This window comes from Clarias gariepinus, chromosome 15 (assembly GCF_024256425.1).
Source record: "Clarias gariepinus isolate MV-2021 ecotype Netherlands chromosome 15, CGAR_prim_01v2, whole genome shotgun sequence".
In the NCBI taxonomy this organism is placed as follows: Eukaryota; Metazoa; Chordata; class Actinopteri; order Siluriformes; family Clariidae; genus Clarias; species Clarias gariepinus.
Window position 1 is genome coordinate 17,156,305 of NC_071114.1, and position 18,582 is coordinate 17,174,886.

General features: G+C 36.3%; 1 protein-coding gene across 5 annotated transcripts in view; it reads right to left on the minus strand.

The window, feature by feature from the left end:
* The window catches only part of impact (impact RWD domain protein), a 60,660-nt gene that overhangs the window by 37,965 nt on the left and 4,113 nt on the right, over positions 1–18,582 (minus strand). For 4 of the 5 annotated variants that reach the window (XR_008365677.1, XM_053512830.1, XM_053512829.1 and 1 more), the window contains exons 6-7: positions 851–985; positions 555–655 (exon numbers count right to left, since the gene is read on the minus strand). Coding sequence is in view for 4 of the 5 variants with exons in the window: in XM_053512830.1 (XP_053368805.1) it covers positions 555–655; positions 851–985 (236 nt within the window). In the remaining variant the exon portion in view is untranslated. The remainder of the gene's footprint in view (positions 1–554; positions 656–850; positions 986–18,582) is intronic. The other variant, XM_053512831.1, reaches the window with a different exon arrangement.

The following is an 18,582-nucleotide window of genomic DNA, read 5'->3' on the forward strand; positions in this document are numbered from 1 at the left end:
TCCCGAGACTTTGGTATAAAGCCCATATAAAGTCTTATTACTGTCATGAACGGTATTTGTTTTAATTGACACAGGAGCATTTTAGGCCAAAATTGTTTTGTACCATGCCAATAAATGTGTTATTAAATTGGTGTTAACTAAATTTACCGTATGTACAATACTAAATCAAACTAACTGATCATGACAAAGATGAAAAGATGGCAGGGCTTACACCAATACAATAGTCTCTCTATCCAGAGTCACACTCTGATTGGCTCATCTCCTGTTTTATTATCGTTATTTTTAATGGCACTTTTTGCATATTTCTGAGTGGCAACTTGTTGCTGCATACACTCATTTTTATAACCGAGAGCTTTTTGCACATACTGTGACAGGGTTGACAGGTCTGTGCATCTTTTACCTGGAATTGTAAATATAGTGCACCTTTAAAGTGATTTAAAGTATATAATTGGCAATATTTTTAAGGGACACTTTCAAGTAAATATTCAGCTTCTAAACATGTCATTGGCATTTGGGTGAATGTATATGTGTATGTATATGTGTATGTTTTGTACCTGTTTCGGTGTCAATACGAGAGCTAAATGAGCCTGGAACGTGCTGCGTCTGTCTGTGATTGCCTCACCATGTTTAATCTCTGGGAGCTCCTCATCTGAATCTACCACACACAAACACACAGACATACACACACATACATTTTCTCTGAGGTTATAGACTATAACCTCCCCGTAGAGCGCTCTCTAAAGAAGGTAATTTAAAGTAAATTTTCTGGAGTTACATCAAACTGAAATGATGCAAATGTTAATCAGATTGCACATTCAAATTCAAATGCTGGCGTAAGGACCTGACATACCCGCGGAGGAGACGGAGAAAAGGCTTGTCTGTTCAGTGCTGAGCCTCAAGATGCTGTAATCTGGAATTTCACTCTCATCCCAGTCATCATCCTGTTCCTCTGTCATCTTTGCATGCCGGGGCTCCAGTCCGTCTGCTAACAAAACAGAAAGTGGGTAATGATACACCATGCTCCGGAATAATGATCTAATTATCATTAGCTAACAACACAGAATTCCATCTGATTCAACATAGACGTATCTTCCACGTTTTATTTAGGCATGTAATTGATGCACTTCAATCAGTGCCTGCAATCTCGAAAGAATGGCAAGAGGCAAAAAAAGGTCAAAGACCTGGGTCCTGTTGAGACTGAGAGACTGATTTTATTGTTCTTCTACCATGATCATGCTAATCAGCCCCACTACTCATGACCCTTCGCATGAAAACTGAACTTCAGTTTATCCCTTGGTGAAAAGGATAAAATTACAGTATGGCAATTACTTCGATTGTGTTTATTATACAATTGTAAGATTTCCAAAAGTTCAAAATCTGATGTACAATTTAGCATTGAATGGATAAAATTAAAAGTTTCCTATATTCACACTTCAGACAGTGGTGGTCATGTTTTGTGCCCATGGGAAGGCCCAGGTTTGTGCCCAATGCTCCACACAACAGAGAATAAGAGAGTGGCATGAGGTAAAACCTGTGCTAAAACCAAATGTACAAATCACATGATTTATGGTGGTAACCCCTAATGGGAGCAGCCAAAATATATATATATATATATTATTCCTATACATTATTTGTAATTCTCTCATGAATCAATACCTTTTACCCTGTAAATACATGTAATTGTAATACATGGCCTGACCAAAAGAAACAGTCACATTTTAGAAGAGTCAAATTATTGGCATGCACCAAGCAAATAAAACAATTAGGGAGATGAATAGTGCTAAATCGTTAACCTCGCAAAAGTAATGTGGTCAGAATTTTTTTTTAATGTTTGTAATGGAAAATCATTTAAACATTTATTGAGTTGCATCAATTAAAAATCATCAGTGGAAAAATGACAGCTATGTTTAATAGTGAAAGTAAGAGCATTTCCACAAGGATTATGGGACAAGAACTCACAGAACTGGAACTAATCAGCTATATGGCTTTTTTGAAAAATTCACCGGATTGACCAGTGTTATAATCTGAGGTTGCTTCAGTTGATCAGGTTTAGGCTCAGCAACGTTATGTGGCAATAAAATTAAATCAGGTTATGAATATACTGAATGATTATCAATGTGTATGTCAATGGATTATTTCTTCACTAAGGCACAGGCGAATTCCAGACTGTGAAATAGTGGCTTTGAGAGCATGAGGGATCATTTTTACACAGGAATTGGCCACCACATTACACTCAATAATCAAAGGTTGGATTCTTTACGGTTTTTGGGCTACATAGTGTATCTCATTATACTTAGAACTGCTCCTGAGAGCCAATCAAAACTAACTTTAAAATACTTAGACATTCTTTCAGAACAGTAGGAGGGCCGCTGCTGTCAGCCAAACAAAATGGGGAAGACATTCCAATCGCTATCTATCCCAGTAAAATGGCAGCACTTTGGCTGAAATAAATTTTTTTGCCATTTTTGCTGTGCTTTCATTTAAGGAAAATTAAACAGTCATACTTTGTTCAGTCAACTGAACCGATTTTTACCATCTCCAATTTTAATTTCCACTTGAAAGGGCAAGATCATAAAAAAAATATAGTCAGAGGGTAAGTTACAAGCCCTTGATAACTGATTCGGTTTAAAATACTGATTTGAGTTGATTAGCTCAACAGAGAAGACATGAAAGAGAAAAAAGCGATTTGAGTGACTAACCTATTAAACTATTTTGATGACTGAGTAGAAGAGATAATCACTATGCACTTATGTAAACACTGTAGTGCTTCTCTCTGGTACACAGTATTTATGATTTCAAGCTGTTTGACCTAAAAGGAACAATAATTTCATATGAAATGCAGTCAAATGTATAGTTTTGCTATAAGGAAGTTTTTTTTCTGTGTAGAGATGTTTAAGTGGAGCGTGTCAGATGTCTCAGCCGTTGTGTGGGTGTTGCAGTTGCAGAAAGCACCCTTCTGAACTACTACTTCCCCAAGCATCCCTATGTGTTAACTAAAAAAAATGAACTGCTTTAAGACATAACTATCTCATTTTATGATAATTAACGGCCTTGAGAGCTCTCTGTTCATGTCACAGAAAGGCCAAAATGTTTGTTAATGCTCCAGTTGAAATGACCCTCAGATAATGCATTTATTTTTCCATTTAATTTTTTTTAAGCCCCTTCTGTTTCACTTCCATTCTAAACAAGCCATGTCAGTGTCAATGTAAATGAGCCTCTGTGGAGCCATGCTCCTCCAGTGAACAGCAGAGTTAAACAAGTCGGGGAGGATGATCTTTCCTTATATAAGGTCAAAACAGGCCTAATTGGCTTGTCTAAGCCTGGACCACATTTTCACATTTGTTTTGTTTGTATATGCACAATAGATGCATCCGAATGTCTAAAAACTACTAAAAAGTGAAATTTGTATAACAGGTCCACTTTAAAACCATGATCCAATGTTGAAATAAAATCTTACAAATATTCACTAATCAGTTACTATACTAAAATGCAAAATGAGGCGTGATTATTCTTATTCCCTTTTTTGATGATATGGGCAAAAGCTAGTTTTTTATTCACCACTGACATTTCCAATCAAAGACTGGAAGAGGCTGCTTCCTCTGCAATCTGAAACAGCCAATTAGAGTTTACATTGTGCCAGTCTCTAAAAAGCCGGTTCAGTGGCACATTTGTCCTGCTCTGCAAAGTGGAGTAAGGCCAACAGGCACATTGGACAGTGTTCTGGTATTTGAGACACAATATTAGTTACAGTACTTGACCCACTACTTTGGCATGCTTTTGTCAGGGGGATCTGGCAACCCTCTTGACTACAGTGCAAGCATATGAGAGAGCGAGAGAAAGCGCAAGCAAAAATAGAATTTGTGTTTAAAAAATTGCAGTGGTGGTAAAACTTCTCACATGTGCTAAATTGTAGGAAGGAATAAAGACAGATCATGGAATAATACTTGTCCCTTACCATACTGGAAGAAATGCGGGCATTATAAGACATGGGGAAACTAATCAATCAATGTTTCAAAATGCATTAATAAATAATTTAAAGTTTCATTCCTGAATCATATTTTCAAGAGATTTTCATTCTTGCAATATATTTACCAATCGGCAAAAACCATTAAATAAGTCACCCAAAATTAATTGGGTTAAATCAGACCAATGTCAGCGATTATCAAAACACTCACAGAAGACTTTCATGAATTCTTACTTACATCATACAGTGTTGTTAGATAGCAATACTTAATAAGAAGATAATCTTTTGTGACCTTAATATTACCTGGGTTAAGACTGAATGTTAAATTAATATCAAATAATACTGAGGCCATGAATTAACTATCTACAGTACATAGTAATTAAATATTAAAGGACACAAAACATCTTCATGCATGTAGAGCTGAGATTATATCTCTTGAGGACACTTGTAACACTAAAATCACATTAAAGAAAATAGGCTGAAGCAAAGCAATTTCTGCAGTTAATCATAGTTAATTATGGGTTGTCAAATTCATGCTTCAGTAACCTATGACCATCTCCCATTCCCAGTCCAACCTCACCCACTCCTGCCAGTGCCGTATTTGAATATTCATATCCTTACAAGTTGATCCTTTGATCTCTTGGGGAGCGTGGCACACAACAGCCCGCTGATAGTGGCATCTCATTAGTATAGGGTTTATTTTATGGAAAGTGCAATGCCATTTTTCATGACATTGTCATAATTATGTACTTTCATTTTAGCATGGATACGAAAAAAAAAAAAAAACCATCAAATACTGCAACGCTGACTGCTCAGGTAATCCGATCTTCCTGTCACAGTCAGATACTTAAGGGTATTATTAGGATAGTTAGATATCGAGCACTGCATAAAAGGCCACATGCAGCTTGTCTTAATGGCTCATTAAAACCATGTTCCAGAGTAACACAGCATGGATGAGACCCAAAAGCACTGTAGAGAAACATTGCTGTTACATAAACGCCAAACATTATGGGAAGAACAGTTAGTCCATGAAAAAATTAATGAATATGGATATTTTTTTTATTTATTTGTTATGAATTCTGATTACAGATACAATGCATAACAATTTGTACCAAAAGCATTCAAAAATGTCTGTCAGACATATCTTAGGAATACAACATTTTGCTATGTATGACCCCACCCTATTGATTAGTTTTATATAACAGCATTTCCCCAATCGTTTCATTCCTTTTTCCATTTTTTTCCAGTTGACAATATAAGGAGGTGATCTTGTTACCATGGTTGATATAAACATGGACTGGTAGGTCAGTGGTTATGGCATTGAACTACGGTTCGGAAGATCCCAGGTTCAAGATCACCAAGTTGCCACTGTTGGGCCCTTGAGCAAGGCCCTTAACCCTCAACTGCTCAGATGTATAATGAGATAAAAATGTAAGTCGCTCTGGATAAGGACGTCTGCCAAATGACTAAATGTAAATAACATAAGACACTATTAAAAATGAACAGCTGAAATAGTGAGTAAATGATATTTCAGTAAGTGTTTTGATCATCTTCTGCAGCAAGCAATTCTAAAACTAGCTCTTTAAATGACTACATCCAAAAAAAAGGGAAAAAAGGAAAAAAAGAAAAAAAAGAAGGGGGGGGGGGGAAAGGTCTCATCCCCAGCAGCACCAGAGTAAGGTACCTACATCTTCTGAGTGTCTGTTCTGTACAACCTAGAATATGCTCATAGAAGACATCTGAATGAAAACAACTCTCAGTGGTTGATTTACAAAAGTGCATTTTACGTATCACAGCCTATTACTTAATCCAACCTGGTTTTAATCATTCGAAGCAGTTCACCATGGTCATATAGCTGTACAGCTTGTGTTGGCACGTAAAGATTTTCTACTGAGAGTCACTGCTGTCAAGGATGTTCCATTTGAAACAAGGCAGGCTATGTTGTTGTTGGTCTTTCGGCTGCTCCCGGCAAGGGGTTGCCACAGCGGAATACCCAGTCCGCACTACAACTTGGCACAGGTTTTACGCCGGATGCCCTTCCTGACGCAACCCTCCCATTTTATCAGGGCTTGGGACCGGCACTGCATCCAGTGGCTGGGTTCTTGGGCGTTGGCTGGGAATCGACTCTTGGCCTTTCGCATTGCAGGCAAAACATCTACCACTGAGCCACCAATGGTCGTTGAAATATGGACTTGATATGGTAATGATATGGTAATGATATCATAAACAAGGTGCAGGTAAACACATGGAATACCATTTGACTGCAGTAAAGTGAATACAGGGAACTGATGTCTGTCAACATAAGAACCTTATAAAACGCAAATATGTAAACACATGGGAGGGGCCATCAAAGGACAAACTATGAATCATATATTAAATTGTCATTTTAAAATTTGGTTTCAAGTCTACTTTAGTTAAAGGCTTTCACAGGTAAGGTTTCCAGGCTTAGTATTTTTTTTCAAATTGTCCTTTCTCATTGTTAACTTTGTGTTTTTTGTCTGTACCATGACTGAATAATCATACTGTAAATTTTGCAGGTGTAGTAATTTCTTGCCATTGCAGCATGTTGCCCAGCAGCCCAACATTAACACATTCTAATAGAGAATACATGGACCTGTTAGCATTCATCTGCATTTACCCGCAGGAAATATATAAGAAGGTAGTAGCTAGCCTTAAGTCATACTGCCAATACAATCTTTTATTTCCATACCAGAAAACGAGTGTCTTCCACAAATTCGACTGCTGTCTTGCAGTTCCGTCTGGTCATTTACTATCAGGCTGAAAATTTGTGTGTGAATTTTATAACCAAGCTTTTATTGTCTGTATAACCTTATCATTACTATCTGAAACAGCGAAATACATCAGCAGCATTTTTATGGGCTATATATTGCTTCTTTCTATTTGATTATTTGTCAACACAATATAGCAGTAACCAGCCAGGGGAAAAAAGGCATGAGCTAGACATAAACACTGAATTTCCCTGCAACATTCTAACACCTTTCTTCTTTCTCGCACCTTCTTCCTAGGAACATCCTTTTAATTAGATTTTTTTTTTTTATAAAAGCTGCCAGAAATGCATTGCTCTCACACCTTGGTCATACCAGTTCTGTGCTTAAATGCAGCTCAGGTGGTGATATATGGCAGCAGGGTTGCAAGTCGTGAGGATTTAAATGATTAATGGGATTAATTTGTTTCATGATGCATCTCAAGGATTTTGATGTCTTTATTCCTTCAACTGACATCAACTTGTGCTTTACACAAATGAAACATGCATATAAAAAGTTGACAGTATACCCATATGGTTATTATATGCCATGAAATAACTTAATAAAAAAAAACTGTGGTCACATATAATGCTGTTAGAACACATGCTAAAACCAACACAAGTAACATATAACGTGCAAAAAATAAAGTGCAAAAAAGTAGCTGACAGACTTGATGAAACTGTGATCAACATCGCTAGCAGATAATGACAAGATGTTGAGCTGAGTAACGACCCAGTAATTACAAATAAAGAGTACATACATTTCCCTGTTTCATTGAGAACTTCTAAAATCAAAACATAAACAGTTCTCTTGCACAGTAGAGATTGTAGAAATGATAATTTCAGTGATGTAACGTGATTCTTTTGTGTGTCAATTCACGGATCACGACACTGACTCCCAAATCTTTTTTTTTTTGCACTTAAGGTGATAAAATTTTGCTGTTTCTCCATAATCCTGTAGATGGCACACTCAAAATTATTGATTTTTTTCCAGATTCGAACTCGCGATCTCTGGATGAAAGGGCGAGCACTTTACCACTACGCCATTTAGAGGCCAAGTTTGTTCAGAATTGAGACAAAATCTGAAAAACATTTATATCGGATCGGGGTGTTTATTAAATCTTACAAAATCACAATATACTGTATATTAAATCAACACGTAGGTATTGTATAATATCGTATCAGTAATCACCCAGGTATTGGGAATGGGTGATTAGCCAGCACCAGTCTGTTTGCAAGCTTAAAAAAATACATTTACATTTACATTTAGGCATTTGGCAGACGCTCTTATCCAGAGCGACTTACAAAAAGTGCTTTAATGTTTACATGACTTACTATTACGACGTTTTTAATCCTATAATTTGTGCCAAAAAAATTTTTTTCCTTGCAGACTTTCTACAGTATTGAAAGTGAACAAAAAGCCTCCCCATTGGTCTCAATTACTTTAGCTTACTTTAGGTAATTGTTAAAGAATTTATTTGAACTTTTGTCAAATAAAGTGGATTAAAAAAAAAAACACTAAACAAAAGCCAAATCACAACATAGTGAGAAAAAGAAGTGAGGGATTTTGCCTGGCCTTAGAGTAAAGCACAACAGTAAAGGGATCCACATGGATCTTGAGCTTCCCACCCATATAACTGAGCCTTTGAGAGGGATGAAAAAGATTAACCAGGGTTGACAAGCCTTTTCATTGATCGCGATTAAATCTGTGTTAGTTGGTAGAAAAGGGCAGCTGGAAGCATGTTAGGCCTTCTCATCTTTTCCTCTGTTCACCTCAACTACTGTTTTATAACAAACACAGATATGCATATTAAAATATTGATTACACTCCCAGATATTGCTTAAACAAAAATACACAGTACAATTCAAACCGTTAATCATTTTTAAAAAAAGAAGGAAATGATATAATCAAATTTGATGCTTATGGAAAGATGGACGTTAAAATAGCTACACTTCACATAGATTACATTGTACAGGATTATAGATAAGTTTAATTGTATAGATTCTTTTTACTAAAAATGAACAAAAACTGATCAAATTATTCAAAGGAAAGAAAAAAAATATTTACAATAAGATATCCGCGAGCTGCTGTGAGTCATACTGGTAATCCTGTCATAGTAATTCACAGTGACTTCTGTGTCAGCACTGTCGGGACGGATTTTGCAGGAAATTTGTAAGCATACGTCCTACGCCAGGTCAGATATGTCAAAAGAAATCAAGCACAAAATCAAGCACAAATTCAGGCACGAACAAACAATATCAATCTACAAGCGGTGGAAAGAGATCTAAGAAACTGTAACTGATTAAAAATGTGTAAAAACTAATCCCATTAAAATTAAAGTATGAAGCCAAAAATGTAATTAAAGTGTGAGTATTAACACGTAAACGTACACATATTCAAGAGAAAATTTAAATACATCTATTTAACTGACCAAAAAACATGCTTAATTTGTTAGCATTTTCACACTGAACGAATGCTAATATGGTGTTAATTACAAAACAAAACTAGCTAGCAAACATACTTCTGCTAACTTACCTCAAAATCAATCTTTAGACTTGGATTTTAACTTCAAGATCAATTCGTTAAATTATGTTTGTTACTGACGTGAATTTGATTTTGAAAAAAAAAAGAAATCAAGTGGTAATAGTTGGGTGAGACTTCAGATGCTATGAAGTGCTTTAAAGATCAAAGTAAAATTACTTATAAAAAAGTGAAGTCATTCAAATTTACAGAAATCTCAAATACAAAGTACAATTTCTAAAGTATTTTCCGGATGACTGGCAGTGACTGGCACAGGCGGCAAGCAGAAGCCGCGATTGAGAAAGAGATTAGAGCGTAAAGTCTGGTAATGCACTATAAAAAGAAAAAAGTCAGACCTGACAGAGAGTTTATCTTTTTCCCCCTGTTGTGGCATTTTCTGTTGGCTAGTTTGGTTGGAAGCTAGTGAATGACAGGAGATTTATTCTCAGTTGGGTTTTGCATTAGAAGTTAGTTGAGAAGATGTTAGGGTGGGATTATGTTTGACATATCCGAGTTGGCAGATAACTTATGCATATGCATTTCCAGCCAATTCCACTGCTGACACAGAGCTGACTGTGGACTACTATTTCAGAACTGATAGCACAGATCAGCGCAGAGACATCACGATATTCCTCCTGACTCTTTAATATATATATATATAATTTTTTTAAAGAAATAAACTCTATACACTGTAGTTTTAACATAACGCCAAATGAGACATAAACCAGGTTGGCAGGAAAGAAAGATTTCAGCTAGAAACATAAAAATGTGTGAGATCATCAGAGATCTAAGAGCTTACTGCATAATTTCGAAACATACCAGGTGCTTCAAGCAACTGAATAAGTAAAAGCACCAAAATCTAAAAAAGAAAAATATAAGGTAATGAATATAAAATATACTCTTCATTCATAAAGGTTTTACACACTGTTACTATACACACATAACAAAGAAAGGAAAAATAAGGTCTAACACACATAAATACAAAATGTATTTGATAATTTGGAAAAAACATGCAGTTTCTTCCACTCTATTATGCAGTTTAGGCTGCAATCCCTGTTTAGAGACCTGCAAACCCAGATCAATTACATAAAATCCCCGACAGAAAATCTCTTGTGTCAGAGGTTTACCTTTATCCAAATTGCTGTTCGATTAAAATACGAGGGATATTTTAGCTGTGTCTGGGGCCACTGTAAAAAAAAAAATTCTATAGAGGATCTTAAGTCTTTAGCCCTTTCACACACAGTGTCCACATGTATTTGCGGTTAATCTATGGCTGTTATTAAGGAACAGTAAGATGTTAATCACCTTCGAATCAACATTAATTATCATTATCATTACTGTAGATTAACCTAAATAATTATGCTGATTTGTGTTGTTCTCTAGACAATTTGCCATTCTCAATGTGATTCTCAATCTTTTCAAACATTCAAGAAAACCCCCTGATAATTTAAAATATGTTTTGATTAGCTTCCAACAAAAACCATAGCTTTTTAAAAAACACATCCGAAATCAACTGAATCAAGCAACAATCCCATACTGCATAAACTGACTATATGTCAATAATACTGTTATGTCTAGTTTAAAGTTTTACAGCATATTTTGTATTAATTAGAATTTTTTTTTTATTGTAAATGTTAATTATTTGTACTCTTTAAAGAAACTCATGGTAAAAAATATAATCGATGCCAATCAATGGTTAAACTGTTGTTGGCAAATAAAAAAACCCTTAACATAATCCATCCATTCACTTTCCATGATGTTTATGCTGTGAAGGGCCCCGGGGGGCCTAAAGCCCATCTCAGGGCACAAGGCAGGGTGCACCATTAATAGGGAGCCAACTCAGCCAAAACACAAGTACACACAATCAATTACACACTATTTGGAAATGCCAATCAGCATGTCTTTGGATCGTGAGAGGAAACAGGAGCACTCAGAGAAAAGCATAGGCAGAACATGAAAACTGAGCACTAAACTACATTTTAATTTGGGAAAATAAAAAATAACCCACAAGTTGCATCAAAACCAAACAATTCCAAAATGGGAGAAGAGAAATAAAGAGAATGAGCGTCTTTTAAAACTCTTGAGCAGATTGATTCATAGCAACAGTTGCCACCATTTTAGATTAACTAATGAAGGATCAAATGAGCGGAATTTATAGCAGGTCATATGGAAGAGTAAAACAAAACAACTGGATGATTATCAAAGGAAAAAGAGCAAGCATCAGGGTAATGTCAACTCTAGAGACAACATTTGCATTCCAGATTTAAAGATGTTCTGCTGTGCAACAACCTGTAAACTTTTATTAGGTCAAATTTACTGCTCATGCCTCCTGCTTTATTATTTCCTTGTTAAACATTTTACCGTCCAACACTGTACCCAGAAGCATCAAAATAATCATAGTGTTTGTGTTTAATGTAAAACTTAAACTAATGAAATTGGTTTTCTGAGCTTAATAATATTTGACTTATCAAATAAATCACTAAATTCCTCTGACATTTAAAGTCTCATCCAGAGCGACTTACATTTTTACCTCGTACAAGTAAGGAATTTGCTCAAGGGCCCGACAGAGACAGACTGGTGGTGCTGGGGTTTGAACTTGTGACCTTCTGACCAGTAAGTCCAACGTCTTAACTAAGCTACCTCTTTCGTGACCCAACAAGAATATTCTCGTCCATCCACTGTACATTGTAAAATAGGCTTTGTTTCTTACACTCTGCAGTTGCATCAAAATTTTGTAAATTAGCAGCTGTGTAAAAATATACTCAGAATTAAGTTCAATCAAATTCAAATTAAAGCTGTGGTGTTGTTTTTAGAGTTCAAAAGGTCTGTCAATGCACTACATGATGACAGCTAATCTGAATAATTTAATTAAAATACAGCAGTCACTGCTAATTTACATGAGGGACAAATATTAAAATGACTCACTTGTGAAATTTCACTTTAACAAATTTCCATTTTTCATACAGAGGATGCTTAGTGTCTTGACTCAGTCATGTTTTGTAGATATTAAAGGAGTTTTGGTATCTGAATAATTAGTTTGGCAGCGTACGTATTGTTAGTTCCATCATAGGTTTGCATCTGATGCAGCCAGAAACCCCTGGATGCGTTTTAAGCAGAAACTTGAACTCCTTGTGCATTTTGTTAAATTGTTAAATCCACCTCAACAGATTATAAATGTTCCTAAGGGACCTCCCCAGATTTACCTTATATTTTCAGAATTTATGTAATTACGTATAGATAGTAGCGAACCTGGCAAAATTTTAGTGATTTAAAAAAAGGGTGTGGTCCTGTAAAAATAAATACTACATTCTAAATATAAGAAATGGTCTAAGGAATCAATGCAAAAATGGCACATCCCATGGGAGAAAACTGAAATACTTTTTTTCCGTATGTACAACACAGGTAAAGCTGTGGATTACGATTTAAAACTTCCCTGAAATATTTTGAAACTGTTCAATCATATACTGTAACATTATTTTACACCATAATTGCACTATAATAAATTTGTATAGTGCTATATTAAAGGTCATCATTACACTTTTGAATTTAGGTAAATGTAATATTTGTGATATGCATTGCATATCAGCAGTGATTTTATTTAATATGTCAGGAAACTGCCATGAACGTGCTGAACTGTAGCTCCCATCAGTTCCTGAGGGCACGGTCACATGAATTTAATTACATTTCCTGTATTGTTTTTAATTGGTTGGTGTATTTGAGTTCTGGCTCATGTTCGTCTTGCATTTGCTGTTACTACTCTGTAACTACCAGTGGTTAAGCTCTAGTCCATGCCAGTGCGCATAGTTTATATTCAGAGTCGAGTTTCCGTTGCCTGTTTGTTTTATGTTTCACAGTGCTTAATAAGCAGCCTATACATGCATGCTTGCATCCCCTGAGACATGATATAATACATTTCCTCTTCATTCCCATAAACTTATTCCTGGCTACATCACATCATACATAACGAGTGGGTATGTGCAGAGTAAGGAGCATTTCTAATTAGCTTATTTATAAATTCTAGATTTTCTGAAGTGGGCAAAAGTATGGATTTATTCTGTGTATTTTTTTAAACATTGCAAACATTTGTGGAAAACCAGAACAAAAAATAATTTGAAGCTTTATAAAATTTCTTTGTGTGATATTCCTTATTCATTAAATGACAAAAGCAACCAATATTTATTCATGCATTGTCTATACTGCTTATTCTGTACAGGGTGACAGGAAGCCGGGAGACCATCCCGGGAGGTCCGACAGCACTCAGACACTTCAGGCAATTTGGAAATAGAACTTAACCTAATTGAAATGTCTTTGGATCGTGGTAGGAAACCCCCCTGGAGGTGTGAGGCCACAGGGCTAAGTCCTATGCTACTGAGCTGCCACAGATGATGCTGCTTACTGTTACATTTGACGCAGAATGCCTGTGAAACAATCACAGTATCACGGAAAACATGATGGTGATGCTGGTTGTACACCTGTGACACGCCCCTCGTATGACACAAAAGCTGATTGTTTAGTATATGCCCACAGCTTGACATGTTGTTGGTCTTTCGGCTGCTCCCGGCAAGGGGTTGCCACAGCGGAATATCCAGTCCGCACTACAACTTGCCACAGGTTTTACGCCGGATGCCCTTCCTGAAGCAACCCTCCCATTTTATTCGGGCTTGGGACTGGGATGGCATCCAGTGGCTGGGGTTTGGGCGCTGGCTGAGATTTGAACCCGAGCCTTCCGCATGGCAGGCGAAACACCTACCACTAAAAGCTGATAATTGCATGTAATTAACACATGTGCAAACACCACTGCCAATCGCATGGTGCCCAAACAAACAGAATTTCTGTTTTATATACAGTACATAGTTGTCAAGACCGTCTGGTAGGAATTTTTGGTGTTTGTGTATTTATTTTTAGTAAACTTTCCCCAAAATTGTGTTTTTAATGAAATATTACATCTTAGTTCGTATTATTAGGATTACTACTTAACTGTTTTTAGGTAAAAAAAAAACAAGGATGGATTTTTTTATAATAACTTTATTATTTATTTATTTATTTTATAAAGCCAGGTTTTATCCTAATTAAATGCTATTAAAAGCTGCTGCATTAAATTTTGAAATAATTAAGTGACACTTACAAAAAACACTTAATATGTTTTCAAGAAAATAAACTTTAATGGTTTAGTTAAATACCATCTTTTACCGTCTGACATAGTTGACGAAAATCCTCTAATGCACTAAAAAGGTTATTTGTACCAAAATGTTACATTTGGGAAGTTGTCCCAAAACAGGGTTTGATAACCCACACCTCACTGTTCACATATATCATTTTTTAAGGAATAATGTTGCAAAAAAATTTTTTCCAAGTTGCCAAGAATAAGTGTCTTATTTTATTCTTTCTACACTTTAAATAATAAAGCCTTAGATAATCCTGTTTGTCACATCTGTCTCAAGCATTATTCCAAGCACCAAGTATAGTCACTTTTAACAGAATGCACAGAAAAGGCATTTGGGAGTCGCTCTTATCCAGAGCGACTTACATTTTTCTCTCATTATACATCTGAGCAGTTAAGGGTTAAGGGCCTCGTTCAAGGGCCCAACAGTGACAACCTGGTGGTCGTGGGGTTTGAATCTAGGACCTTCCGAACCGTAGTCAAAAAGTTGGAAAACTGGACATAGCTTTAAATCTATAATTAGAAAGCCAGCGGCCACACAACAAAAGGAAAGACCACCTAAGATATAAGGAAGATACCTTAAAAAAGAACCAGAATCAAAAGCGAGCACATCGTCTTCTGGCAGAACACCAGCAGAACACAAGCTCGTAATCTAGAGTTAATATTTGAGAGCTGAGCTCTTACAACAGACCTGAGCTCTAAAAGCATGAAAGCCTGGTCTGTAATTTTCCCCTTTGATTAGTATCAGTGTCACTTGTGATCACCTGGATGCTTATGGATGACAGCAGCGATTTACAGAAAGCCTAGGACTGCTGTAAGATCAGAGATATCACCTCTCTCAGTGACTCCAGTGCAGATGCATCCTGGCAATCAGTGTTCCTCAGTGTAGTAATAGAAATGATTTTTTTTTTTTTTTGCACCATGATGCTGTTTAGCCCTATTTAAAGATAGCATGACGCAGCCACAACCCGCTGCATTAGTTACTGAATGCGGTCCAAAGGCACAGGAGCACGCGTTCATGTTATAAAGGTTATTTCTTTAAAAATGAGTTTAGAATCCATTAATCATCATAATGACAAAGTGCAGCGTGAAAACTAGGCCTGTAATTGAATTTATTTGTCAGTCACCATAGGGGCTAGGAAATGAAAAGCTATTTCTTCCTGCTGCAAAAAATGCAAAACAAGCAACAATGATTCAAACTCAATTTTTTTTTCCTATCGAGACTTAAAATGCAACATTATTCCATTCTGTTTACCTCTAATGGATGAGCTCACTCTTTCAGTAGTACTACTTAAAAATTATATTGTTTTTTCAGATACCAGATCAGTTAAATTCTTGATTGTCATTGGTCGGAAGGTGCCACCAGATACTGAACATCACACGACCACAATCACCTCATTCACAGCACACCTCAATCATGTAGTATAATGTGTGCTGGTATTGTGGCTGTTTGGTGTGTATCATGCTCTTGCTTCTAGTTTGTATGATTAATGCCTATCTTATATAGCGAATATTTATGGTTTACATGCTCAGCCTTGTGTTTGTTTTGTATGTACTTATTGTTTGTTGAAAAATGCAAATAACAGCAAATTTACAAACACGTAAACCTATTAAAAGATATACATACAGTATGGGTTTCTGGGTGGTTCTGTTTTTTTTATGAGAAGATAAAACAGAACAGATGAGTTTAGCTTTGCATTTTTTTTCTGCTACATGACAAGCTATTTATTTTGTCTTATGAATTTAAAAGAAAATACTGTGACTGTTATCAGCTGAAAACAATAACTAAATAGCTTAATGTTTCTTAATGATAAGTATAACTATAAATAAATAAAAGTATGCCATTATATCCTTTTATATATGATTTATTAAAGGTGCTATATATATATATATCTCAAGTGGTGAAATGGAAAAACATGTCAGGAGATCACAAATTTAAAATCAGATGATGATGCCACAGGCTCAACCCACAAAGTCAGCCAAGAGAGCAAAACTGATTGTGCTCTCAGGGTGGGAAGGGTGCCATAAACTCTCTCCGTCACTCACAGTGACACTAGCTAATCATGGGTGTCTGTGAGCTCATGCAGAAGAGGGCAGAAAGCATTGGAGACAGCACGAGTTCTCTGATTTCACATGATTCTGAAGAAGCAGATAGCAGCTTGCTTATATCTAACATTCTCAAAAACATGAATCTGTTTATTTAAGAACTCAAAATCACAGATTCTATATGGCCTGCGTTAATAAGAAATTGAATGACCATGAAGATGGTCTTGGACTCAGCAGATGTAGGCAGCTGTTCTCTGATGACTTGTGACTGCAGTCGTTCAACAGTTTAGGACTGAAATTTATACAGTTTTGTACCTCAGCCTCCAATAATGAAAGTGGACTCCATAGAACTTAAACACCTCTCCTGTTCTATTGAACGTCCCGCCTCCTAACACACATTATGACTGCAGATCAAGTCCTGCTGTTCGATATCACCCAAATGAGGATGAGTTTCCTGTAGAGTCTGGCTCTGCTAATGGTTTCTTTCTATTGCCATCTCACAGAGTTTTTCCTTGCTACCGTCACCCTCAGGTTACTCATCAGGGACAATCTGACGATTGTGATTCATACATATTTTCTCACACAACGCATACTGATTTCCCTAATTTTCTTTTGATTTTGTAAAGCGGCTTTGTAACAATGACCATTGATAAACCACTATATAAATAAAATCAAAATTAATCTGTATTGTAATATGTATTATGTAAAGCATTTTATACTGAAAAATCACAATAGCACATTGTATTTTCTTTATGGATTTTTGGGCTTAGTATCAGTAAATTCACCTGCATAACTTAATTCTTATAACCATTTACATCCTTAAAATGTATAGCATTTTTATCAGCATTATGAATGTGACATTAAATGGACACACATGGAAGCATTACACTTGTAATACATATGTACAGTATACATGTAGTGTATTTATCCCAGAGAAAAAAATCGATACTCAGACACAAAAGCTGCCCTTAAGGCCAATTCTCACTTAAAGACTATTTTGAACCATTTCTTTTGTTACCTCTTCCCTTTGAGATGGTTTAATACCACATCAACCCCATGAGACTCATGACTCATTTGTCCTGCTGCACTTTTTCCCCATGTGTTGTGACATTCCTTTTCAACCGCACATGTAAAGGAAGCACAAAACTCCATTTAAACCACATCTCACTACCATGCATTAATATTCTGACTGTGCTGCCTTCTGATGGAACATATGAAAAAATAAGCTATTTGAATATATACGAGTTTATTTAAAAAACACTGTTGTGTTATAGTGTTACATAATTTCGTTAATCATTCTGTATAATGCTGTATCTTTTCAAACTGCTGCAAATGAGTCACAGAGCAGAATAGTACAGTCACAGAAAAGCATTACCTGCCATCATCTCTGCAGATTACATGCCACACAGCGTAAGTATCTATCCAATGATGAAAACTTCAAAGCACTTTTTTTTAAGTCGCTCTGGATAAAAGCGTCAGCTTAAATGTAAATGTAAATCATCTGCATACTCACAGATGATTACAGCTGGCTAGTGTCATTGTGATTGACAGGGGAGAGTGAGTAGCCGTCCCTGCCACCCTGAGTGCACAGCCAATTGGGCTGTCTTGGACTCCCAGGCACGAGTGACTATAGCATCAAGTCGAACAATTACCGTTATTATGGAAGAATAATGATAACAACTCATTACACTTTTACAATTACATCCTATAAAGTCAAGCAGTAATAAGTGTGTTGAAAGGATGTTCTGTATGAGCAAATAGTAAATATGTAACAAGCACCAAACACCAGCACCGAATACCAAACCTCCACCAGTTGAACAGAGTCAGTTAACAAACGCCGATGTCAGTGAGAGGAGATCAGACTGCATGCGTCTGCTGTCTGTGTTTAGAACAGTGACTGACCCCATTATACACTTTAAGCTGCGTATTAGACAACTCAGTGAAGCAAATAATATCCTTTTGACAAGAAAGTTGAGTGAGACACGGCATCTGAGTGAACCTCAATTTTTGACAAAACACTGACCCCTAGTGTGAGCCTCAAAGGAAACCCGGCATCTCATTCAACCAATACACGCAGTGATCGTGTCTTTTTTTCTCTCTCCCTCTGTTCATGTGGAAGCAAATTA